The sequence below is a fragment of the Fundulus heteroclitus genome, unplaced genomic scaffold (genome assembly GCF_011125445.2).
Source record: "Fundulus heteroclitus isolate FHET01 unplaced genomic scaffold, MU-UCD_Fhet_4.1 scaffold_840, whole genome shotgun sequence".
Lineage (NCBI taxonomy): Eukaryota > Metazoa > Chordata > Actinopteri > Cyprinodontiformes > Fundulidae > Fundulus > Fundulus heteroclitus.
Genome location: NW_023397297.1, coordinates 8,804 through 35,821, shown reverse-complemented (window position 1 = coordinate 35,821; position 27,018 = coordinate 8,804). Strand labels below are relative to the sequence as shown.

The window sequence follows — 27,018 nt, the reverse complement described above, 5'->3', positions numbered from 1 at the left end:
CTTTTGTTAGTGGAAACGATGTTTTCGCCCTTCTCCCCACCGGGTATGGCAAGAGCTTGTAGCGTGTCAATAAAGATGACGGACAAGTGATTTATCCAATCATATGCAAGGATTTTTGATAAGGCCCCTCCTTCTGAAATACGTCTCCAATGGAGAAATCCCAGATCCCAGATGCTTGTGTGGAGTTTAGTGGAGCTCGACAGAACTACATCCATCTGGCCAGAATTAATATGCAGCTGCTCATGACATGGAGCACTGCTGCATATTGATTGATAGCCGAAGCAGCTCTCACTTTTGATGACTGCAGCTCTACGCTCTTCATTTCAAAAGCGCATGTGTAATTATTTTTTGACTTCTCAGAATCCCAGTGAAATGCAAGCCACTGTTTTAGCTTGCAGGACAAAGGGACACCAGAGAAAAATGCAGGTTCCACATAAATCGGGGCATCTATTCACTTTAGTCACCATGGCCTTGTTTGTCTACATCTGTGGGTGCTAGCAGTAATCAGGTAATACACACACACACACACACACACACACACACATACACCTCAAAAAATAAAGGGAACACCAAAATAACATCCTAGATCCGAATTAATGAATTAAATATTCTTAGCACATTGAAAGTGTTTGATGACAGTAAAAACCACACAAATTATCAAGGGAAATCAAATTTATTAACCCATGGAGGTCTGGATTTGGAGCAACACTCAAAATTAAAGTGGAAAAAGTACTGGCGAATCCAACGTTGATGTAATGTCCTTAAAACAAGTCACAATGAGGCTCAGTAGTGTGTTTGACCTCCATGTGACTGTATGACCTCCCTACAACACCTGGGCATGCTCCTGATGAGGTGGCTGATGGTCTCCTGAGGATCTCCTCCCAGAGCTGGACTAACACATCCACCAACTTCTGGACAGGAGGTGGTGCAACACCATGTTTCACCACCGACTGAGGATTCAGGTCTGGGGAAGGGGCGGGCCGGTCCATAGCATCAACGCCTTCGTCTTGCAGGAACTACTGACACACTCCAGCCACATGAGGTCTAGCATCGTCTTGCATTAGGAGGAACCCAGGGCCAACCACACCAGCATATATCATGCTGGAGGATTATGCAGGCAGCAGAACGTTCTCCACGGCGTCTCCAGACTCTGTCACATCTGCTCAGTGTGAACTTGCTTTCATCTGTGAAGAGCACAGGGTGCCAGTGGTGAATTTGCCAATCTTGGTGTTCTCTGGTAAATGCCAAACATCCTGCCACGGTGTCGGGCTGTATGCATAACCCCCGCCTGTGGATGTCTTGCCACAGCTCGCATTGATGAACCATCCTGGATGAGCTGCACTACCTGAGCCAGTTGTGTGGGTTGTAGATTCCGTCTTCTGCTACCACTAGAGTGAAAGTACGACCAGCATTCATAAGTGACCAAAACATCTGCCTCTAGTTTCCACCTGTCTATTCATTTGCACAGCAGCAGGTGAAACTGATTGTCAATCAGTGTTGCCTCTTTTGATTTAACTGAAGTGTGATTGACTTGGACTTACATTGTGTTAAGCATTCTGTTTATTTTTTTGAGCAGTGTATTAATTGAAACATTTTTAGTCTGTAGTCAACATTTCTTTCCTTTCATTTTCACCACAATTTACTTTTTATGTTTTCATCATGTAAAGTACTTTTCATCATCTTGTTGAGATGTGCTATACTAACAATTTACATTTTTGGGACAGCAGAGGTAACCTGATTAATGCTGCTTTACCCCTACCCTTTTTCTCCCACCCTTTCTGGTTTCTACACACTTCATTGAGATTTGAGAAACTGATGTCTCTTTATATAAAGTGCATATGTAACATATTTGAAGAAGCAAGCTGCTGCTAATATTCTTGAGAGAATATCGTTATTTACTGTAACAATGTATTTACAGAGAAATATAGTGAGATTATAATACCAACTATTACATCTAGCAAACATTTTGTTTTTAAATGACAATTGTTCTTGGTTCAGTTTCAGACAAGCCTGCTACTTGCAGATAGGTGAAGGACAACACAGGAGAAAATATTCATGGATGTGCCTTTATTTAGGAGGAACAACATAAGAGCCTAACAATATCTTTGAACCTATTTTAACTGAAGATTCACTGTGTGAATCTTAAAAGAAATGGCTTCTGCAGATACGGCACTTTCCAACAAAAACAACAAAAAGTGAGGTGCACCTTCTTTCATCATGTCTGGGTAACAGTAGCTGATTTGGTCAGCAGGTCAGAGATCATATCTCTGATGGTGCTGAGGGGCAGGCTGCCAAGGACACCTTGGTGGGTTCCCTTAGCCTCCATCAGAGCGTCCATAATTCTCTGCCAACCAATGTCTGGGTGGAGTTGCATCAGCTCGGCCATCAGGGCGCCCAGGCTGTCCATGGTGCCAAAGTGCTGAGGGACGCAGGTTCCCTTTGGAGAGGGCAAGATGTACACAACGTTCCTTCTTTGGATGCTGGAGAGTGGTTGATCTATTAGCTGGACAGACAACACAATGAAAAGGAACTTGAGGCACAATGATCTTTCAACTGCGATACAGTTATTCACTGATTCCCCCCAAGAACTATAAATCCAAAGGGATAAAATATTGCAGGACACCGGCCCTTTAGGACTGGATCTTGACAGCTGTGCCTTAAAGCCACGCTGAGTATTCTTTGAGTGTTGCTCCCCCTATAGGACCTTTGAAAATAGAACTGTCTCTTGCCCTGTGGACTATGGTGGTGTGGCTAGCGGAGCCTCCAACTTTAGGTGGGTTTTTGGAGAACTGGCGTGTCTATTGGAGTCAGTGAGGGAGCTGGATTCCTGGTAAGGCATGTTGCTCCCCAGTCATTCCTCTCCATCCTCAGACACCTCCCTCTGCCTGCTCCACCACGCTGCCACACATTTACGTAGGAGTCACTGGGGAGGATTTCCCAGCCTCCGTCTGATGACGCCCTTGACCCCAATTGTACATCTCAGACACTTTCATTTATAACATTTTCACAACACACATATATAGGGCATTAATTGGGGGGGGGGGGGGGCTGATTGTGCAGGCCTTACCCCTGATGGCTTCCTGCTTTTTGGCCCTCTTAGTTTTACACGCACTTAAAAACAACATGCAACAACACAACATTTGGGCAGGTAGAGGCAGGATTGGGGTCTTTTTCAAACCCCTCTTCTCAGATTGTAATGCGGAGCCCGGGGCCTGGAGGAGGAGGCGGCCACCTAGTGGTCTTGGCTGGGGTTGGCGCTGTTGCTCTGTTTATGGGGTGGGCTGTGGTTTGGTTCATGTTGGTCCCATCTCCGGGTGGATGGGCCCATGGTTTCGTCTGGGCTGGGATCGGGGTGGGGGTTAGGACTGGAGTATGGACCAGGTAGGTTGGGTTGTGGTGACCCCCATCTTGATGTTAGGTTTCACCTCCCAAGTGACCTGGAAGTATAGGATGTGCGTGCAAGTGTGTGTACTGCGTCCTTCTTTTTTGTAGGAGAGTTTGCATGTGGGAGCACTAAGGTGGGAAAGTGTGAATGTGTATGTGGTTTTGTGTTGGACTGCCCACTCTCCTGGGACATCTCAGGTCTCCACTAAGTGTATAGCCCACCCCCGGTCCTGCTATCCTCTATTGGCCGTCACCTTGGCCCACCGGTGGTCCTCTGTGTCCGGTGCTGGGTGCTAGGGTGGGCGTCAACTCGCTCCTTGGTGGCTGCTTCAAGGGGCCTGGGCCCCTGCTGAGGGGCAGGGCGCCTATGGGCCTTAGGTCTCTTGAGTCATGGCTGGATCTGCTGTGGCATAGCTGGCTGCCGGCAGAGCCCAAGGGCTCCTACCCGCAGCTCCAGGGGGCTTCAACGTTTGCTGGGCCTCATCTCTGCTCTTCCCTGGGATGGGGGAGGCAGCTTTCCCTGTGTTTGCCTCTCTTGGGCACCTTTGCTCTGGGTGTTCCTTTCAGGCATCTGGGGTTCTGGTTCCCCTGGCATCTGCCTCAGTGCTCTGGGTCCTCACAACCACTGTTAAGCATTTTTTCTAATGGAAAAACCTTACATAAACAAGCACTCTCTCGTTGTAGTCTAGAACACAACAGAAAATGAAGGAATAACGAGATTCCCCACATGGCATCAAAGCATTTGCACTTTTCTACACTCTGTAGGGCTTCAGCAAGAACTTTCTAAGGACCCTGACCATCAAGGGCCCTCACAGCAGGATGTCTCCTTAGTCTCTATAAAGCCTTACTTCTGATTGAAATCGACCTCTTTTGTCCATTGAACCTCTGCGAGGAGTTTACATCGGACAGACGCTCCTCAGACTGGAATCAAAGCTAAGTACAGTCTGTTTTCTGTGAAATTAGACATCAAAGCAGCCAGCCCGCCATCTCAGAAACCAGCTGTTTGGGCTCTTTTGTTCGGCTGCTTGCAGGAGAAACCTGACCCGAAAGTCAGACTACACCTCTGCAGTAGTTCTGCAGTTAATTAAGCTAATTTGACCCTATTCCAAATTCTTTAAAATTATTGTTTGTTTTTTAATTTAAAGATCATCACTAGATTCTTAAATTCATTGAATCCTACTGGTTTTAAAACATTTTATTTGTACTTTTTTGTGTACATAGGTCCTTAGTTTAATCTTCATTTTGCTTAGTTTTAGTTAGGTTTCACTAGAAAAGAAGAGTTGCTGATTGAAATATCACTATTTCACGTAAACATTATACAAATGCGATCACTGGATGGGCATTTATTTCTGTTAATAAATTCATTGCCAATCATTTAATCTATATGTGTGCAGAGTTTGCAGTTAGATGAATGCCAGTGCTCAAATCACTCTTTCAACTACTGTCCTGATATCAAAACCAATTGGGATGGTGTTCACTGGACAATACCGACACATTATTTTAAGAAATCTAATGTTTATCAAATAACACTAATTGCACAACAACTCAAAAAGTGTATATCAGTAGACCCCGATGCATTGATGGAACCAAAATGGGTGAGTGCTTGGTTTTAAAGCAGCTGTCTACTGCATCTCTATCATATGACACAACGAAAAGTGTTAAGACTTCTTTTTAAAAAACGATGGAAAACAAAGTGTGGAGAACCTGCAACTTTCTGACAGGCTTGAAGTTCAAGATATAAAAAAATGTCAGTCATGCAAGAACAAATAAATGCAAATGAGATGAGAACGGTTACATATCAATAATAAAACCTGGAAAAGCTGACTGCCAGCCGTAAGCTCCTCCCTGAACCCTTTCTGAATCAGGGAAGGAGCTGTAGGGTCAGACTTGCAGCCAGATTCACCTCTGAACAGCTGGAATTACCTGTACCAACTGCTCATTACAGTGGCTTAAACCAAAATATTATAAATCAAGGAAGCCCTAAAATAGTTTACCACAAAATAACTGTGCTTCGATCGCTGGAGATCCCTGCAAACCTGCACGGATAAGCAGGTATAGATAATGGATATATGGAAGTTACAGCTCCCGTATTGAAACAATGAGTGAGAGCGTTATGGATAACTTGTGGACCCGCTTTTCTAGATGGACCACAAGTCTCTGAATAACAGGGACAGTTGATCTGTCCCCGTTTAAAAACATACCCAGATTTGTCCGCAATTCCATCTGCAGTTTTATGAATGAGAACTGGGCCTGAAGTTGAGCAACGACTGCTGAAATGGGAGCTGCTGTCTGACAGAGACCGCAGTCAACGCCCCCTCCCACATATACAAACATGCACCATCAGACCTGCACAGCGCTCTCCCCTGCTCCTACCCCCTTTAAAAGCAACTCCACTTAGTCCAGCATGGTAATATTGTTTTGTCCCAGGGTTTAACAGTCTTTACAACCTGATGGCTGTTGTTAGGAGGCGGTTAATATTCAACTTTGTTCATTTATAAGCCTACCACAATGTTTAAGATCAAGTTTGGAATTTTTAGCCTTAGTTTAAGTGTGTGAAGATTAATAGCCCCCACTAATAATCGCCTACTTTAAATGTAAAGAAACAGAAAATACAGTTAAAGCACTATAAATAGCACACTAAATGTGACCTAAGCCATTACTAAAGCCACCCTTTTGGGTGAATGTTAAGAGGTTGAGACTAAAAGAAGCACTGTCTGTACGTATGTACATATTTGTAAAGGATAAAACCCAGCAAAAGGGCATCACTTTTCGGAGGAACATTTCTGGTAACTCATAACTTTAATATTGCTGTTAGTAGGAGAACATTTTGATCTGCTGGGGTACCCTCCGCCATGTTGTTCCAATGCTGTACTGCTCTGACGGTACATACATACAGTACATACATACACACACACACAGTCTCTGGTGGGCCGATGTCAACTCAAGAATTACATCTTTCCATATGAGTAGCTGGTCATCTTAACTGCCATCATTTAATCTGTCGTGAGTCAATCACTATCGTTTGGCTCACATCAGGGCTGACCTTCCCTCCATCCTGGACTTGTACAAGTCTAGGGTCTGGAAAAGGCAAGTAACATATCTGCAGACCCCAGATATCATGCAAACAAACTGTTTAGACTTTAACCTTTAGGTCAGGACCACAGAGCGCCATTTACAAGCGCCATTTACAATAACCAGCCTCCACAAAAACATTTTCTTCCCCCTGGCTTGTTCTCTGAAGAAGACACCTCACAGGTTGAGTAGGAAGCTAATCTGCCATTAAAAATAAGAATATGTGCACAACCACAACCTTAATATAAAAAAACCACATGTATTTCTGTACATGTATTCCAATTTTATTTACTCTAAAGTACATGACTGTAATGGTGCGTTCGCACCAACCGCAAATTTGGCAGGCCGCGCAACAGATTTACATGACATTCCTATGAACAGGTGCCACACAGGAACGATGCGAGGCAAAGCCATGCTAAGCAAGGCCACAGAGGCAATTCTAGATTTTGGAAATTAAAGAAAAGCCAGAGCAACACGAAACCTGCGATGGATGCAAAGCGACAGTTGTTGGACTGTGGCTTCACAGCAAACAATCGGAACTGGATGTGACTGAGATGTGGGGTGAAGGACTGTGGTGGAGATGAAGCTGTTTTCATTCAACAACTAATAGTGGAGGCCTGCGGTTGGCCTGAGTTGTATGACGGCAGGCGAGCGACAGCACGCAAAAGTGGCGACTGTTTGGCGCCTTTCGTGTTCGGTGTGAATGTACCTGCAGCTCTGCGTTTGTTTTGATCTTGCCTGCTCCATTCCTAACTGCTCTACTTCCCTCATTAGCCCCGAGCACGAACACCGGTTGCCAATAATAAGTGGTAGTGAGGGCCCCTCTACTTCGCCCTATACATACAAACTTGTTTGTTCACAAAAGTGATCAGCTCTTTGCTAGCGCTCATATTTCAATTTGACGGCAAGTGTGCACTGAGACCCCGCAGAGTTCTGTTCTTTTGGTAGATTGGGGGTTTCACTGTTTACTGTAAATTCTCTGAGTCTGTCCATGTTTTCCGCATCGTTGAATTTCTGGGCTCCAGCAACTAACTACTTTATCGAATAGTCAGTCATGGGAAAAGTTTACTTAGCTCTGAAACACCAGCTTGACAATCTGGTTGTAGGTGCATCAAGTAGGCTGCTGATGCTGGTCGCTACAGTTCATTTCAATTTAAAAAATTTTTTTTGAAGGGGTGGGCAGATATCTCTTCATAGATAGGTCTCAATTTACTTGGGTGGGCGGCCCAAGTAGAGTCCATGTATGGGAAACACTGCCATATGATGAAAGCAGGGTCGAAGTGTCCAGCATAGCTTAATGTAATCATTACATTGAAACAGTCATATTAAAAAAGGGTGTTGACTAATGCTAGTTAGTGGCTTTACTGCAGTCCCTTGGGAGGAAGAAAGTAATAAAATCTGACTGCAATGGCTTCTTCAATGCATGCCTGTAGTGTTGCCCATCCACAAAATATAATTTACACGAGACGTAGCTATTTATATCAAAGAAAATTAAGAAAAGTGCCCCGATGAAGCCCCGTTTCCTACACAGAATTGTGTATGAGCTTGAGGCGCATTTAGTTCTCCGTCTCATGGTACAAATTTGTGCAGGGTCAGGGATACTTCCCTTAACTTCATTTACCCGATCAGCCCGTGTTCGGTTCAAGCAAACAGTTGCGCATGCTGAGCTATTTTCAGATAAGGGCCAAACACTGTGACAATATTTTTCAACGTTTTTCACCCCTTCCAGGACGGGGCTTTAAAGTTTCTAAAAGAAGTCGCAAAACAATTTTTTTCACAAATACTTTTTGTTTTACAGTTGTGTAAACAAACAAAATCAGACTTTATAGGACCACGTCTGTTGTCAAAATGTATATTACAACTGCAGATCTCTGCAGAATAGACATCTCGCACTGAAGAAGATAAAGGCTCAGGGAATTCTTTGCAAAGTTTTCTGATTACACGATCAGCATTTTTTCCTACTGGATTCATGTGCACTCCTGAAATAGCAGACATGTAATGTAAAGATGCTGAAACTAAAAAGTTACAGCACAACTTCCTTGTGAACCAGGTCTCTCAGAAGCATTTCCTCACCTCCTTCCTCTTCAAAATCTAAGCTGCTGTCTAAAGATTCTTTGACTTCTCCCTCACCGGTCTGCCAAATTTCCTCCAAAGCTTTCCAAACATTAGTTTTCTTCTTCTCCGCCATTATTATATTTAATGATTATGAGAGAAAAACAACACCAAAAACATTCATGAATAAACGCAGCAATCTGCGCTTGCGGCTGCGCGTAAAGTGATTTGAGTTCAATGCAGCCGTGTCTACAGATTTTACGCACGGAAATTGTGTCAGCGGAAATGGTCAGAGTATAGCTCCCCGACCCCTTGTTGGAAAGGTAAGAGCCTTTAGTTTACAACAATAACAGCCATGAGGGGGTGGTAACAAAGAACGGCTGTGTGCTGTTGCATATTTCCGGGAGAACCCGACATGATGTGTCGATCTTTAAATCTCATTTTGTTTGCTTACACTACTGTAAAACAAAAAGTATTTGTGAAAAAATTATTTTGCGACTTGTTTTAGAAACCTTAAAGCCCCATCTTGAAACGCATGTGGGTGGGGGAAAAAAAGTCACCGTGTTAGACCCATATCTAAAAATAGCTCATAATGTGCACCTGTCTGCTTGACCCAAACTCGGGTAGATCGGGTAAATGAAGTTAAAAAGCTTCTTTACGGTAGTGTGCTGTCATCTGCTGGGCATTAGAACTGCACCTAAATCAGTGAGGATTTCAAAATTACCTTTAAACCTAAATCTTCCACTTTCCCACAAAGCATAATACACATTTGATGTCATTTCTGAACATTAAGAAGCACTCACCTGGGTCACATTACTAGGCAGGTTGGATGCATAGAGTACTGAGTAGCTGCTCTCATCATTGACAGGTTCTGCATCTATTAGCAGAGACAGGATTTAAAGAGAGGAAATGCAGAGGATTGTTCACCAACTTTGGCTGAAGGTTCACCAACTTTGGCCATCAGCAATGTCTGAATTTGGACTGATCTCTACAGCTGCTGCTTGTCCAGGGAGCTGCAGTTCATCCTCAGCATCATACCACACCTCACTAAGGTCCACCTCATCACAGGCTGCAGATTTGAAAGAAAATGAAGAAGAAAAACATATAGTCGTTTTTAATGGTTTCTTCAGCAGTTTATTATGCTCACAGATTTGCTTAGCAATCTCCTCTTTGGGCACAAGAGCAGCATCTCTCCACGCTTCATTTCTCTCTTCGACAGGTTTTGTTTCCTGAAGGGAAAAGAAACGGTAGAAACAGGGTTAAGGTTAGCTGCTGCAAAGATGTTTTGTGGTGTTTGAAGCTGTGTTCAGACCTGGTGTCTCTTTTTGCCTTCATCAGGATGTCCACTATCCTCAGCTCCTTCATGTTTCTGGGTCCCCTGACCGGTACTTAGGATTAGAGAAGTCAATGTTACAGCGAGTACTGAGACAACATTGCTGCCCATATGAAGAGGGTCGCTTTTGATGGTTTTGGAAAACATCCCCAATAGTTTTTTTTTATTTTTCTTAAAGGACTTTAGTTGATAAACCTCACCATAAACCATCAATACCACACCAGTCAACAGTTCAGTTTGGCAAGCCTTGAGCTAACAAGAATCTGCCTTACACAGGGCTACACTTTTTGCCCCCCCAAAAAAAGAATTTTAGCTTTCTAATTAAAATTTGATTGGACCAGCTAAGTATCACTGAAGTGTCCTCACACATCAGCAAATGGATTTACACAGCCTTTCCAATTTCAATATAAGACTCCTAATCACGGACAGACAAAGCGGGCAAAAAGCATTATTTTATAATGGGGGGCATATTAATAGCTTAGACATCACATCTCACACATCACAACGCATGCACATCTCAAACTAAGCCAAGCTTTCATCAGAGCAGTCTTTTTAAAATTCTCCATGCTTAGTTTGTGTATTCTCAGTGGGGTATTTTGTGTATTTTGGGGGAATTTCAAAGCAGGGGCAAAGTTGGATCTCGCAAGCAACCATGGTCACTACACCTGAATCTATTTACAAGCAGTTAAAAAGTACATTAAAAAAATTCCCCTGCTCCAATAAAAGCAGCACAAATGATTGAATTAGCTTTAAATCCTGACTCAGTTCACATAAACCTAAAACAATGGAGGCTTTTCTTTGAATGTTTTCAGCTGATCCACTTGTAATGTGTGAATCCAACTTCTGCCCTAAAAACAAGGCTTAACAGTAACAATGTTTACAGTCCAGGGGTCTCATTTATAAAACTTTGCATGGGATCTATACGAAAAGTGGACGTGCGGCAAGAAAAAGGCATACGGCAAAAAATATTCAGATGTGCAAAACCATTTGCACGCAAACCAGCATGCGATTTCAAAGATCCCAGCTGAAAGGGTCAACGCAAAGCACCTCATGAATGTTAATGCATGTTAAAATGGGTCAGCTGATCGCCGTTTACAGCAATGAAAGTGACACCTTGTCACAATGATCTGTTAATCTTTGTTACACGTCACCCTGGTGATCATCGGGGAGAGGAAGGTGATGGTAGAAAACCCAGAGAAAATGTTCTACAGACTTGTATTTAAGATGGCTTATGGGCGTTTTTTTATTTATTTCAAATGTTGCATATGTATACTTAAATGTTATCGGCGCAAGAATGAATAACAGTGGTTTTGAATGCTTAAGATCGAGAGGCTCTATGATTAAAGTCTGATATGGAGTGAAATTGAACGTCTGAGGAATCCTCATTCACCAATTTCCTGTCTCTAAAATGAGCGTACGCCTGGGTCAGAGCTGCCTTGAGGACAGCACATTTTCCCACCAAGCTTTTTCTTCATAGATCCCCACTTTTGTGTGGAAAGTGCCATACTCAAGCTTTATCAATGAGTCCCCTGACATTTACAGGACCTGCATAGCTTTTTTTAATTATAGAAAGTTCTCCTGCCACCAGATATTCCTTCAGCTTTACACATTACCTTTGGATCTTTGCCTTTGGCTCCTTGGATATTTGAAGCATCTTAAGTTTGATAAACTCCTGGAAGGTGAGATAAGGCATAAGCATGATCTAAAAGTGTATTAACTGACATCTCCTGAGGTTCCAACCTTACCTTAGTGAGACGGTCCAGATCAGTCATATGAACCTCAGTCACGGTGTGCTGCTCAGTTGTGTTGACACCTTCAGTTTGAGTATGACTGGATGAGCACCTCACCACCTTGGTGTTAGTTGTAGCATCAAAGGTGGGTGCACAAGGAGTTGTCAAGGTACATTTCTCTGCAGTTGTCTTCACCTTAAGGGGTTTACAGCAAGCTGCTAGAGAGATGCTGCTGTCAGAGACTGGGTTAGTAGGAGCCTCAGCATTGAGCACGCTCGTCTCATTCGCCATGAGGCTCTGGAATTTATCCTTTTCATCTTCAAAGCTTAGTCTTGTCCCCATATTTTTGCCTGCAGTATTCTTGTCGTCAAGCAAAATGTTTTCTCCTGCAGGGCCAGAATAAGGATCCTGCAGGAAGTGCGTCGGGTAGATGCCGTTCTCATCCGAACTCTGTGGGCTCTTCATGCTGTCAGTTCCTTGCTGCTTTACGAACGTGCTGCTTTCCGCCGACCAATATGACCTGTAACACGAAAAGATGTGGTGGCTGGATGAATCTTGCACACTAAAATTTAACTAGGTTTAGATGACCTTGCTCAACTCCGTCAAACTTTATTAAACTATAAACAAACAGAATGTACCATGTCACAGTTTATCAAACAAAAAGTTTTTAAAAATTAACCCTATCAAGAGAAAAACAAAAGAATTTAAAAGGTCATGTACCAATGGCAATGAGCATGCAATGGCAAGAGCAATGGATGAGATAGAAATGGACACATATCTTTATTAACATGTGGCGTCACCACTGCATCCTGCTATAGTGTGTCGAGAAGAGTTACATGAGGAATCACAGTCATCATTGCAGTCAGACCAGCTGACAGCTTTGCTAAGGCCCAGGACAACGCGGTCTTTTTGGGCCCCCCCTCTACACCACACACAAAAAAGTCAACTTAACTTTATACTTCATGCCCTGGAAATCTCTGTATTTATTACTGGATATTTTCAACCCATCTGTTGAATTTAGTGCACTAGTTGATCTTTTCTTCATAAGAGAACAGCAAGCACTGCAGCCAAAATATGGCCTTTTTTGACCTGCTCTATATTAACTAGTCCCTAAGCTTGATGTATCATGAAACTGTTGACCTTTTGGGTTTTGTGTTTTTATTTTATTATTACAATTAAATAATAATAATAATGTTGTGTTTTTTTCCTAATCCACCTCTTATATCTTTCAACCTTATGTAATTTTGTCTGTGTTGTGTGCACCTGCCTATTGCTTTAATTCTATAAATTTCCCCATCGTGGGATAAATAAAAGGATTAGCTAATGTTATCTTATCTTAAATAACACTTTTTTATAGGATATATGAACTGGGTTCTTTCAAGGTCTTAATTACATTTTCTGTGTGGGCTCCAGTAACATGATAGATAATATCTACTTAGTAAGTTAACATGAACTGCTGCTGAAGATGACCACTCTTAACTACCTGGATGTTCTCTGGAGGACTGAAACGCCTCAGTCAGTGACGTCAGTCTGTGGGTCTGGTCTGTCGGGGCAATGACAGAAGTTTCGTCTCCTCTCTCCGTTTCTGTGGCTCAACGTTTTCTTGCTCATGGTTTTTGGCTTATATAAATTTGTTGTGTTTCCATTGAATTTAACCAGCTTTTTACAAAACATACAGCTTAATTTCATTTACGGTATTAAAATATAGCCAAACAGCGCTTCTTTCCCTCTTCATGTTTTTTCGCTGCTGCGGCCTCTCTCAGCAGCGCGATTGTTTGTGTGTTGAGTTTGTGTGAGAGCTGAGTGGGCGGGCCAGGCTGAGCCTGCGTGCTGATTGGCTGGCTCCGCTGAGCCATGTACGAGAGGGGAGGGGGAGCAGCAGAGTGCCGTGACACAGCGCAGCACTCTGCTGACCATTTTAATGGTCAGTCAGAATGTCAGTTTTGGGCCCCCGTCTGTCCTGGGCCCGGGACAACTGACCCGTTTGTCCCGGCATCCTAATCAGATGCCCGAGCCACCTCAAATGGCTCCTCTCGACATGGTGGAGCAGCGGCTCTACTCTGAGTCCTCCCCGGATGACTGAGCTCCTCACCCTATCTCTAAGGGAGAGCCCAGACGCACTACGGAGAAAACTCTTTTTGGCCGCTTGTATCCGGGATCTCGTTCTTTCGGTCATGGCCCACAGCTCGTGACCATAGATGAGGGTAGGAACGTAGATCGACCGGTAAATCAAGAGCTTCGCCTTTTGGCTCAGCTCTCTCTTCACCACAACGGATCAGTACAGCGCCTGCTTCACAGCATACGCCGCACCTATCCGCCTGTCGATCTCCCGCTCCATCTTCCTCCCATTCATGAACAAGACCCAAAGATACTTAAACTCCTCCACTAGGGTCAGCACATCCCCCCTGACATGGTAAGTGCAGGGTTCATACACCTTTTCCAAAGTCAAAATCAAGCACTTTTCAAGCACTTTCAAGATCCATTTTAAAACTTTTTCCAGCACCTTACACCACCGTAAATTACATACCATTACATAGTCAAAATTATTAGTGTTTTCATCGCATTAAAAGAGATGCTATAAACAACCAAAATTGTGTTAGCAGAAGGATCAGATATTTAAGCAAAACACAAGTTTAAATTTTTCAAAACGTATCAGAGTCTACGTAGACGTTGCTTAATATCTAACCTGCCTGAGACAATATAAAAACAGTTACCTCAAACAAAATCCCTCAACAGGTTCACTTCACTTTCAATTAATTTATTGAAAATATAAAAATGCAAACATTCGTCTTTGAGCTAGACAGTCAATTAGATTCAGCTCATTGACCTTTTTTGAAAATATTGTGCAAATATAAACAACTTGAGTTTTAAAATACACAGAATTAACAACACAAAATAGTGCAAATGTATATGTGGCAAAAAGTACTACATGTGCTTTATAAAGATTAGGCCAAAAGTTGCATTTTATGTATATGGTCTATAACCTCAAAGTGCATATTTTATTTAATTGAATTTAACAATCAACTCAACAAGATGGGTAAATGTAAACAAATCAACTTAAAGTTCACTTCAGTGGCCTTTATCCACTCCTGTTGGAAAAAATCCAACAAACAACAACAAAATACAAACACAAAATAGCATACTGCAAAACTAATCAAATCAACTTAAGAGGCCGTTATCACTCTCTGTTGAATAAAACAAACAAAACAACGGCACTAAACACAGAACATAGTATGTTAAGGACCTATAAAGGAGTATCTTTGAGCTCCTTCAGCTTGTCGTTTAGCTGTTTTTCTACAGCCTCCAGACTTTTTTGTTTTTCTTTTGCAGCTCTGCGAAGACCATTTGATTTTGAGATGAAGCTGAGTTTTCCAACCGATTCAGCTTTCTCTGCATTAATATCTGCAGATTTCAGCAGGACCTTTATGTCCTCCTCCATCCTCTTCTTTTTGGCCTTTATCTCAGCTATCTCCTCCATTACTCCCTTCCTCTTCTGAGCTGTCTGCTCATCTTGTTTTTGACGTTTTTGGTCATCCAGATAATTATGATATTTCTGCCTGGCAGCAGCTGCAGAGAGGAGTAGCTCCTTTGTGTAGACTATGTTGAGCAGCCCTCCAATATGGCTCACATGGTCATGAATGATCCGCTGAGCAATCAGAGAATGCTCTTTCAGGTTCTCCACCATCACCTCTTTGTTTACTGAAAACCCTCTCTCAACAGAGGCTTGACCGTGGGAGAGGACCAGGACGAGTTTTACTACCGGCCAGAGATGGTGAAACTCTGCCTTGTTAAGTAAATGTTCATGGTAGAATTCATCCAACCTTCCCATCTGTGGGTTGAAATTCCTGAAGGAATCTGACGCACACATCAGATTGTGGTCATAAAAGTCGCCAAACTGCCTCAGAATGTCATCACAGCTTTGTTCTTCAATGCGGCCAGATTCCACGAGGAGTCGCAAAACAGTGTTGAGTTTTCGGACACTTGTCTCTTTGCTTTTTAGGAGCACCCTTGGATCAAGGACAGACAGGCTTCTAACAAGTGGATATTTAAGTGGTGCCTTTTCAAACAATTTGGATACCATCTTCAGTAAAAACAGCTTGCAATTCTGTCTGAACTCCAGCCTCAGCTTCTCAGAGGAGTTTTGTTTCATGTGCTCCTCTAGGGCTCTCTCTGTGACAAATCCGACTCTCAGTTTGGTGACATCTACGTGGTTGACTGAGTTAGCATAGTCAACGTGAAGAAGCTTTACAGGGGTATTTGCATCCTTCATGACACTGGGCTTGACAAACTTCTCCATTAGACTCCTCAGCATATTTGTGAGATCACCACACATAAACGGCAGCATGGGTTTGTCCGTCTGGTATAACTTTAAAAATGGTGTGATTTCCCTAGCTACCATTAGAAAGAAGTTCAGCTTTGCTGGGAAGAGGGCATCTTGCACAATCATCTCAGCTGTCTTGAAAGACTTTGAAAGTGGTTCTGTTACAGTTTTCATTTTAGCAGCACTGATGTACATTTTCAGAGAGGGCCATATCTGAAGGGCACGCTCAGCCACCTCCACATTTTCCAGCCACCGATGACTACAAAAGTCAAGAGGGAAGGATGTGCAACCAGTGACTTCTGTGTAGTCCTCCCTACGAGCTGGAACATCCTTGAATAGCCATTTAAGGCTTGACAGAGCATTTCCCAGCTCCCAGTCTGTGGATGCACACCCTGATCTGAAAGAGTTGTGTAGTATATGCAATCCACAACTTCCAACATTAAGCATTTTCTTGCCTGTTTGTTTGTCAATGGTCTGCTGGGCCAGTGAGAAGAGCTTCAAATTTACATTTGGGCCATCCATCGACAGCTGAATCAGGTTCTGGAAGCCTATATCTGAACACACCTTTTCAACCTTCTCATGCATTTGTTCTGCAGTGTGATGACCCATGAAAAATGATGTTAGGTACCTTGAGTTTACTTGGTTATCATTCCAAAATCGTATGTGCATGTCCAGCTGGCTTTTCTTAATTTCCCTATTTAAACTTTCATCAAACAGAAGTACATATTCAGACTCTTTCTTGGCTTTGGCCTTCATTAGGGAAGAGAAATGAGGTGCAATCCCAAATGTGGTGAGGTATGCTGCTTTTCTCTCCCCACAAGTAAACTTCTTTGCAATTTCACTATCAGGAAACATGGTTCTGAAAATGTCTGCTGCATTCTCGCATGATTTGTAGGAATAATGGCTGGTTACAACTTTTGTTGCCCAGCATATTTCTGCTTGAAGTGTTGGATTAGAGCTGACAAATGATGTTATGGTGTTTGTGGTCTTGCTGGTTGCCTGACGTGGATTAGAAGACTGGACTGGAGGAGTGGATGTGGATGGTAGAGGCGCTACTCCACCGGCTACTTTCACTGCACCGTCACTGCTGATTGTAGCTGTGCTTTTCTGTCCAAAAAAATCTGCTACTACTGGACCTGAATTCAGATGACTTCGCATCAGGTCCTGATGCTTTTTTCCTGAGTAACAACAAAAACAGAAGGGAATTCTTATTGATTTTTTGTATTAATTATGTTTATTCTCAATACAATTGTCAGTAAGATGCTAAACAAATGATAGTTGTCAGTTAACTATTTTGCTACATAAATCCTAAATTGTGACCTTCAAAATGTTTAATCTCTTCATGGTTCATAACATAACATACAGTAAGACAGCTATGGAGAGTAACACTGAGTGGGAGGATGAACCAAATTACATGCAGCTGTCGAATCAGACAAAATCCAGGAAAACAGTTGCTGCACCCTCAGATTTTACTCAAAGTTTATGCTTCCCTTAAAGGTATACTATGCAACCGGGGTTGATTTTCCAGCGAGGCTCCCCCCAGAGGGCGAAAGTAAAAGTGCACTGTCATAAAGATGCTCAGCTGTTCTGGTTCCTCCGTCAAGCCAGGCGCGGTTGTTTTGAGCTTAGCAGACAGGCGAACGCAAAGAAAAGTCGAAAAAACGGCAGTACAAACAATGACTAACACAGTGAAAGTATGAACATCAGGGTTTCCTGCAGCGCTATCTTGGCGAGGCGGCTGCCTCGTCAAACTCACGCTACCGCCTCGCCAACATTCAAAAAAAAAAAAAATAATAATAATAATAATAATAATAATAAACCCTCGATATTCATGCATGTTTATTTGACGTTAACACGCGGTTTTTTGTTGTTGCTTTCGCGCCCCCCCCCCCCCCCCCCCCCCCCAACTACCTTGCCGTCGTCTCTCCCCCGCTCCGCGCAAATCTTGTCGTCGCGTCTCCCCCCACCCCCAATTAACCGCCTCGCCTAAGAAAATTACTGCGGGAAACACTGCATGCAATACTAACATTACATTATCACACCGTACTCTCAGTCACTCAGCAACTTAGCCTGTGAATTCCTAGCTAGCAGTTACTAGCGTGAACAAATAGGCGCTAACGTGTAATAGGCTACTTCAGTTGGCTTACTTAAAAAGTCTATTACTTACCCTTCATGTGACTCGAGAGCGCAGACTCGCCCATTGTGAAAAGCTGCACGTCTTTTTTGCAGACTTTACAAGAGGCAACTCGTGGGGTTTGTCCCCGTTTAATCCATAATTTGTATTTCTCATCTTCCAGCCAACGTTCATTGAAACGACAACCTCCCGGCATGGTGCAGTAGTGGTTTCATGGGGGCGGAGTCAAACATGGAAATATACTGGCAGATCGCAGTCACACATAAGCGAGCAGGTTTCATTTTCGGGTTCTCCAACATTTTATTTCTCCATTTAATAAACACACGATTCAGTTAGATAGGTATTTGTTGCGAAAGAAATAGTTACAATTTCAAGCATTTTCAAGCATTTCATCCAAAATATAAGCACTTTTCAAACCTTGAAAACACAACGTCAAAATGCAAGCATTTTCAAGGATTTCCAGCACCCGTACGAACCCTGTAAGTGAGATACCTTCACTCACTTACCATGTGAGTGAAGGTATCAGGCTTGACATAAACACTGTTAAAAAAAAAGGTAACAAATTAACAAAAGATTTAGATGTACTGAATTCATTTACCCCACTCATCCATGTTCCAAGTTATTCAGCCGGTTGTGGATGCAGCTGTGTAATTTAATAAATTGGCACTCAGATTAAACGTAAATTGTTAGTCTTGGATTATGTGAAATAAATGTCTAAATAAATGCATATACTCTGGTGCGACTTGTGTTTTTCGACTGATGTGACTTATAAACCGGAGCGACTAACAGTGCGAAACATACGGTAGTTGTTCTGTTAGGGCCTTTTCAAGGATCTTTGATAGAAATGGTAGCTTGGAGATTGGCCAGTATCTTTCAGGGAGAGAAGGATCCAAGTTTGGCTTTTTGAGCAGTGGGCAGACAACTGCTGTTTTTAAAACGCCTAGGCACAGACCCAGAAGGAAAAGAAGAGTTCATCAGTTTCACACCAATAGTGCCAATGAAGTCAAATAAAGCCAGATAGAATTATGCAATGAGGACATCAAGGGGGCTAGTAGACAGTTTCATTCAACCCAGCGAAAGAAACTAAAGTCTATTCTCTGAGATCATAAGTAAGCAAGTTTTATTATTTGCATATTGCTTTGTATTGATAGGTAGTGGGTGCAGCTGTTGTATTTGTGTGTGTGTGTGTGTGTGTGTGTGTGGACCTGAATGTCCACTGATTGATTTATGAGCTATGCTCCTGAGGTTAAATAATTATACTGTATTGTTTCTCTAAAACAATAAATAATAAAGCTAATAAAGAGAGATATAAAAAGCAAGCAAATCCTGCTGTGTGGTGTACTCACTGCTCCTGAGTTGTGGAAGCAGTCCTTCGGCTGAGTGTTACCGAGTCCTGGTTTGGTGGATGCAAAAACTGGCATCCACTCACCCTGTGCAAGTTCTGTGTGCAGTCTTCTTCAGTGGTTTGGGGGCAGGAGCACACACACACACACACACACACACACACACACACACACACACACACACACACACGATTGGTCAGTTAACAACAATAATAATAATAATAATAATAATAATAATAAATAATAATAATAATAATAATCTTTATTTTCATTGCAACATACATTTGATTGAAATTTGTCCTCTGCATTTAACCCATCCCTCAGGGAGCAGTGGGTTTGTTGAACAGTGATAAATCTTCTGACAGGTTAACTACAGCCCTAAACCAAAAAAAGATGCTAATCAAACCCTATGGAAATTTATACTTTTTGTTGCAGACCTTGGGAAAAGGTTTTGCAATTTTATTGCATTTTAAATTACCGTAATTTTACACATATAGAATAGATGAATAGGTTGAAGTTCACCTCTTCAAAGTTGCTCTTCATACACACAACACAGACATTCTGGCAGCAAGAATGAAAACTGGTTATTTTGTGCGGATGAAAGTTATCAATTAATGACTTAATCTGAAGTTGATTGATCTTAATTCATAAGCAGACATTTTCTTTGAAATTGAGTTTTCAGTTGTATCAATAGGGCCTTCCATAACATGAAGGGCAAATTTTTAATATTACGCCTAATTAAAATAAGAGGCATATCATTACATTTTAACAATTTATTGCGTCACCTGTATTAAATACTGACAGAATAAACTAAAATATTGAGGTTTTCTTACACATTATTAAACTTAGGTTTCTGTTTTGTTATATTTCATAATATCAATTAGGTTACTGAATAAAAACAAATAAGATGAACAGAATAAAATATTTGAAACACGTATAATCCTCATTCTTTTTTTCTCAGTACGACTACTGTGAAAGTCATATCAACCTGTAGTTCAAAATGCTGGAGACAGCCTCACAAGTCAGAAAACACATCCCTCTGTGAGAAATGTAGAAACTAGAAAATTGTTCTATTCCACTTTGATTTCAAAACCGTAAAGCTCCAACAGCCTTCCTCCTAGATCTTTCAGTTAGTGATCTGCACAACATTACGCCAACCCATCCACTGTCCTCTCACATCTAACTGGAAAGAATGAATAGGGTTAAATGATAGGGCACTTCTCCAAGTCTCACAGAACCACCAACTTACGCTTCACATAAACATAACCCTTATCCAGCTTCAAGTTAGGATGACTCTCTAGGAAGTGGTGGAGCCCTCCTTCACCTAGGAAAAAAGAAGTCATTATCAGTTTAAACTCCTAAAAGCAGCAGTATTAGAGCGAAACCAGAAAGAGTACCAGCCTCATATTGTTAGGACACACAGAGCAAACAAAACATAATATTTACTTCAGGACTCATAATATGTCTCTAGCTCAGAAAGGGATGTTTATTTTTCATTAACCAAATCCAATGTCATGACAACACTGTTACATGCCTGTGCAAACTCTCTAATGAACCCGAGCACACACAGAGCATGATGCAGGAGCTGGCAGGATCTGCTCCGCCTCAGCCTAAGGTCTCCGTGGTTGCCTTCGCCGGAAGGATTTGCTTGGCATCCCTTAGTTTTAAGATTATTTAGGGGTTCTTAGATTTCTTGTAGTTCTTTAACTGTTGTCCTGCTTTAGTTTTCTAGTTTTTGTTTTCAAGTTCCTGCTTTTGATTTCTAGTTCTTGCTTTAGTTTTCTAGGCTTTGTTTTTGTTTTCAATCACCTGCCCTGGTTTTCTGGTCCTGCTCTAGTTTTCTAATTTTGCTTCAATCTTCTAGTACTTGAGTTTTCTTAATCTTGTAGTTCCTGTCTCAGTCTTGTTAGTTCCTGTCTTTGTTCTGTAGTTCTTGCCTTTGTTTTCTAGTTCTAACATTTGTTTTCTAGTTCTAGCTTTAGTTTTCCAGTTCTTGCTTTAGTTTTCCAGTTCTTGCTTTAGTTTTCCAGTTCTTGCTTTAGTTTTCTAGTTTTTGTTTTTATTTTCTAGTTTCTACCTTGGTTTTCTAGTTCCTGGCTTGGTTCTTTTATTATTCTGTTTTGTCCTCTGGTCCCTGCGCTTTCCTGGTGCTCATTAAGGTCCTGGAGTTCATTTAGGTCCCGGCGCTTGTAAGGTTCCTGAGCTCCCTAGGTATGAGCTGTGTTACGCTCCTTTATTTTGACTTTGGTCCTGTTGTTCATTATTCTGTCTGGTTCTTGTGTTCCTTGGTTTTATATGGTTTTGGCCCTCTGTAGTTTCAGTTTGGTTCTGGTTTCCCCTGGTTTCCCTGTTCTAGTTCTCCTGAATTCTCCTAGTTCCTCTGTTTCCCCAATTCTTTAGTTTTTTTACCTTAGTTTTCCAGCTTTTGCTTTCTAATTTTAGCTTTAATTCTCTAGTTACTACGTTAGTGTACTAGTTCCTGCCCTAGTTTTCTAGTTTTGCTTTATTTTTTAGTTCATGCCTTTAGTTTTCTAGTTTTTGCCTTTGTTTTCTAGTTCTTGGTTGGGTTCTTTATCTTTGTTTTGATCTATGGTTCCTGCGCTCTATGGGTTCTTGCGTTCTCCAAGCGCTCATTAGGTCCCAGCACTCGTTTAGTTTTCTGACCCCTGGTTTTGAGCTGTTTCGAGCTCTCCTTAGTTCTTGTTTTGGCCATCTGATTCCTCTGTCTCCTGGCGTGTTAGAACGCCCTCTGTCTCCTGGTGTTTAGACTTCTTGGTTGCCCGGCATGTTAAGATGCCCTCTGTTTCCTGGTGTTTTAGATTTCTCTGTTTCCCGGCGTGTTAGGACGCCCTCTGTCCCCTGACCCTCCGTTCCCTGGTGTTTTTGATTGTTCTGGTTCCTGGCGTATAGTTTCCCTCACGCCCCGGCGTTTCCCTCACGCCCCGGCGTTCTTTCCCTCTGGCGTTCCGCACGCTAGTAGTGCCCCAGCGTATTTGTACGTCTGTTGAGCCCTAGCGTTGTCGTACGCCTGTTCTTCCCTCTGGCGTTGTTGTACGCCTGTTTTGTTCCCCTAGCGTTTCCTTACGCTCCTTAGTTTGCGTTTTCTCTACCCCTAGTTTCTGTATTGTTCTAGTGCTCCTGAGTTATCATAGTTTTCCTGTTTCTCCAGTGTTCCCTAGTGTACTGTGTTTCCAAGTGTCCTTATTTCCCATGCGCTGTCGAGTTCTCCAGTGTTCCTTAGTGTGCTGTTGTTCCCCCGGCGTTTCTGCACGCTAGTTGTGCTCCAGCGTTTCCATACGCTTGTTGAGCCCTGGCGTTTCCGTACGCCTGTTCCCTCCCCTGCCGTTCCGCACGCTAGTGGTGCTCCAGCGTATTTGTACGTCTGCTCCTCCCTCTGGCGTTGTCGTACGCCTGTCTTGTCCCTCTGGCGTTTCCATATGCCTGTCCCTCTGGCGTTTCCTTACGCTCTCCTCGTCCCCTAGCGTTTCCTTACGCCCTCCTCAGTCCCCGAGCGTTTCCTTACGCTCCCCTCGGTCCCCTAGCGATTCCTTATGCTCTCCTCGGTCCCCTAGCGTTTCCTTACACTCTCCTGGTTCCCCAATGTTCTCCTAAGCTCTTTGGTTCCCCAATGTTCTCCTAGGCTCTTTGGTTCCCCAATGTTCTCCTAGGCTCTTTGGTTCCCTTGTGTCTTCTTGGCCCGGTAGTTACCCTGTATTTCCTTGGCCCTGTAGTTCCCCTGTGTAGTTCTAGGTTATTTGGTTCCTCTTGTGTGTTTTTTTTATTTTTTATCTGGATTAGCTTTGTTTGCTGCCTTCAATCAAGCAGAACTTATCCATGCAGTTGGGAGAGAGACTGTTAACAGCTAACAAATATTTATAGCCGTGCTGCCGGTTCAATTTTGCAACGATCACCCCAACACCTGCATTACTGGTGCGTAGTGTCAGTGCACAGAGTTTCTGCTGTGTTTTAGTGCACACTTCTCAGATTCTTTTTCCTTTGAGTCAAATTACATTGGTTTCATTAAATGTTTTATCATTACTGGTACCCCTTTTCATAATCTGTCTAAAGGGTAAATGCTTTTGTCACGGAGCCCGATGTGTGCACTTCACTCTCAGAGTCCCAGTAAAAATTTCGATTGAAAACTAGATAATTATATCAGCTCTAGTCACTAAATGACTCAATAACTATTAGTAATCACTTAAATATTTTACACAACAGTGACAACAGTGTTAAACACCTTTCTGGTTGAAATTAATATAAATCTTGCACCCATCCATTGGTAAAAAGTCCATCAACTTCCAAGGATTTATAGTTTGAAAATTCTTCAAATGTATAGGCGCTGACAGCAAATAACGTCGGTATCAGTTGGTGGTAGGAATAGCGCGGGGTCGGTTGTCCATTCATTAGCTGCTAACTCATAAGGCTTTACGTTGCTAAGTGATGCTAGCCTTGCCAAATACCTGTCTCTGGCATCCTGGTTGAGTTTCTCTCTATAAGCCTTCTCCTCATTTTTATTATGGGTGTCCATTTCGCTCGTGTGAAAATCACGCCGTTACCAGTGTGTGATTTTAAATCAGCTGAACTTATTGCAGTTCACAGGTTCACTTACTAACCTATTGGCGCCAGGGTGCGTTGCGGTCACGTGACTGCATAAAGCCAGGTGCATGAACGCACATCATGGTAGGATTAATGGATGGTGTGCCCAAAAACGGTACAATCAGATTATTATTATTATTTGTATTTGAGTCCAAATTCGTTTCAATCCAATCGTGCATATCAACATTCTAATGTTAAGAGCCACATTCCTCCATTTACAGTTTAATTTTTACTGCGACTGTTTATTTATTTAATCTTGATATTTCATTTTTTTTAATCTACGAGCTGGAAATGTCCCTGGGTTTGATTCAGAAACCTGCTCAGCATATTTTAGCGGCACCGACCAGTTCATATTGACCTAGACTTTACACTGGCTCCCTGTATCTCAGAGAATAGACTTTAAAGTACTTCTGTTAGTCTATAAATCCCTGAATGGCTTAGCACCTAAATACATCACAGACTTGTTATCAGTGTATTAACCCTCCAGACCACTCAGGTCTTCTGGCTCCAGCCTGCTCTGCAGAATCAGAACCAGAACCAGAACCAGACATGGAGAAGCAGCATTTAGTTCCTATGCTGGAACAAACTTCCAGAAAACTAAAAGTGTGGAAAGCCTGAGTTCCTTTAAATCAAGATTAAAAACACATTTGTTTAGGACCGCCTTCGACTGCTCTAGTTAAACAGTTCTACTGAAACATTACTACTAGTTCTACTTTTTTAGTCCAACTGTTTTTAATGTTCTATTTTGTTTCTACGTTTTATACTTGCTTTTATTCTGCTTTATTTTCCTATATTTTAATCATGTAAAGCACTTTGCATTGTCGCTGTACTGAATTGTGCTATACAAATAAATTTAACTTCAGTGGCGGCTGGCCAGTAGGGGGCGCTCGGGCGCCGCCCCCTTTAAATCGTTTAGATAATAAATGATTTCTGAACTGCAAAGTACTTAGAAATGTATTTATTCATACTGTGTGTCCAATAGACATGTTAGAATTTATTAAAATAGTAAATACATAATTCTATTTAATTGCTCACATTGTGCACACTTCCTCCTTTCCTATGTGCGGGGCGCCGGTCTAATGGGAGTGAATGTAGGCGCCGCCTACTTGGGCAAGCACGTGATCTGAGGCTGACTTTTAATTGGTTTTCTAGGCTTTTGCATAGGGGCGCACTGCTCTGCGTCCCGGACACACCTATTCTGTTGCGTCATTACTGGTAGAGTGTCAGTACTGGCTAATTTTTTTAAAAACATTGTGTGATTGGACAATCCCCGATTCGACTCAGCTCAGCTGCAGTTCGTTAGGTTGATTCACGGTTATGCTTGCAAAGTTGAGTAGTTTCAAAATGAGAGAAAATTCTGTTTTGTCTTTACAAAAAAAATGCTTTTACAAAGCGTTCACTTGAAGAAAAAAAACAGGATAAAGGAGCTTGGACCGGATCGTCTTAATTTACAAATTCAGCAGCAGGCAAGTGATCTTTCCACTCCATGGTTGGACATGTAGCAGTGTAGGTAGTAATCAGCCAGTGAAGAAGCGTTGGATACTCAGTGTAGAAGACCATGAAAGGATTGCTGCAGAGGTGAGTTGTTGTGGAAAATCACTGTTACACTGGTTTATAGTAATGTTATTTAATATATTAGGAAGATGTGCTTTGTAGTTAGAAATACCTTTAGTTGTGTCTATGCTGTGTAGGTATGTTGATGTAATGTTTGTCAAGCAAGATATTTTATTATTTAAGTTGTACTGAAGTTTATGGGTAATGGGGAATAAAACATTTGGTTACTGAATTTTGTATAATCTTGTCCCACAAAAATGCTGTAACACATTTCATAACACAGCCTTAAAAAATGGCAGCAAATGTTATTAAAATCAGGAAAACAATCTAGAAGAAGTCTTTTCAGAAACTGTCACGCTCTTGAAGATTCTCATCACCACACCCATGACCACAGCTGAAAGCTGAAAGGTGCTTTTCAACTCTGAGAAGAATCAAGACTTTTCTGAGAAACTCAATGACTCAGGACAGGCTGAATGCATTGGCCATGTTGTCAATGGAGAAAAGACTAGTCACAGAGATGACTGACTTTAACAAGAATATAATTGAGAAATTTGCTGGGCAGAAGGAAAGGAGGGCAAAATTCATGTTCAAATAGTGCTATTTTTTAAGATTTGCTTTGTTTGTTTTTCATTTGTTTGTTTGTGTGCGCCCCCCTCAGTTTTTTTAGCACCAGCCGCCACTGTTTAACTTGGCTTGCCTAGTGAATCTTGTACAAACCGGCGGGGCTTGTCGACACATACCCAGAATGATGTTCCGGTCCTCCAGAGGCAGGGAGAGGTACCAGTGCAGCAGTTCTCGGTCCGTTAAAGCCATAAAGTAATGGGCGAGCACCAAATCTAACAGAGACCTGTGCAGAAGGCAAAACAAGCTTCACATCTTCTCGTTGGGAGCACGGCAAGTGGGAAGAACAATATGGTTTACCTGCGCAGGATGAGTTTTCGGCTCGCGGTCCGAGCAGAATCAGGGGTCAACGGTGGAGGTGGGACCAACATGGCGGAACAGTCCACGAACCCGTTCATCGACCTGGAATAATAGGGCTCCGCCGTGGCGGGAAGATTGACCCAAGTCGGACAGCTGAACGAGGGGTTCGTCCAAAGCCACAGGCTATCAGGCCTCGCAGTCCAACATATTGGGCCATTGGAAGACGGTAACATTTGTACAGAAAACGACCATAAATTACCTCTTAAACGGCAAAGCTTGAATATTTTAACCTGGTGCAAAGTTTAAGGAAAACTGCTCCAACACGCAAGGAAGATACCCTTCAGCTTCACCTGAGAGGGACCAAATGGGAAAACTTCTTCTTCTTGAGTTTTTGGCAAAAAAAAAAAAAAAAAAACTTGAGTTGTGCATTACCGCCAACGACTGCTATGGAGTGTGGTTCGTGATGAATTCATCTTTTATAATACATGATGAAATTATATTAAACAGTTTAGTTTAAAAAAGAAATCTTAGAATTTGTATCTATTTGCTTCTTAAATTTATTTGTAATATATCTATTA

At 42.2% G+C, this 27,018-nt stretch overlaps 1 protein-coding gene across 2 annotated transcripts; it reads right to left on the bottom strand.

The window, feature by feature from the left end:
• Nucleotides 1-2,052: 2,052 nt before the first annotated feature.
• LOC118562259 lies at nucleotides 2,053-26,817 on the bottom strand. Of its 2 annotated transcripts, none has more exons than XM_036134527.1 (11): nucleotides 26,441-26,817; nucleotides 26,260-26,366; nucleotides 20,619-20,693; nucleotides 19,373-19,481; nucleotides 11,587-12,091; nucleotides 11,455-11,513; nucleotides 9,821-9,896; nucleotides 9,656-9,737; nucleotides 9,461-9,577; nucleotides 9,312-9,385; nucleotides 2,053-2,503 (listed from the first exon to the last, which is right to left on the bottom strand). In XM_036134527.1, exons 1-11 carry the CDS (start codon nucleotides 26,671-26,673, stop codon nucleotides 2,216-2,218), a joined length of 1,725 nt encoding a protein of 574 aa, XP_035990420.1. In that variant the 5' UTR covers nucleotides 26,674-26,817; the 3' UTR covers nucleotides 2,053-2,215. The 2 variants fall into 2 exon arrangements, with proteins under 2 accessions (XP_035990420.1, XP_035990421.1); XM_036134528.1 differs by having other exon boundaries at nucleotides 19,373-19,478.
• Between the last annotated feature and the right edge of the window lie 201 nt (nucleotides 26,818-27,018).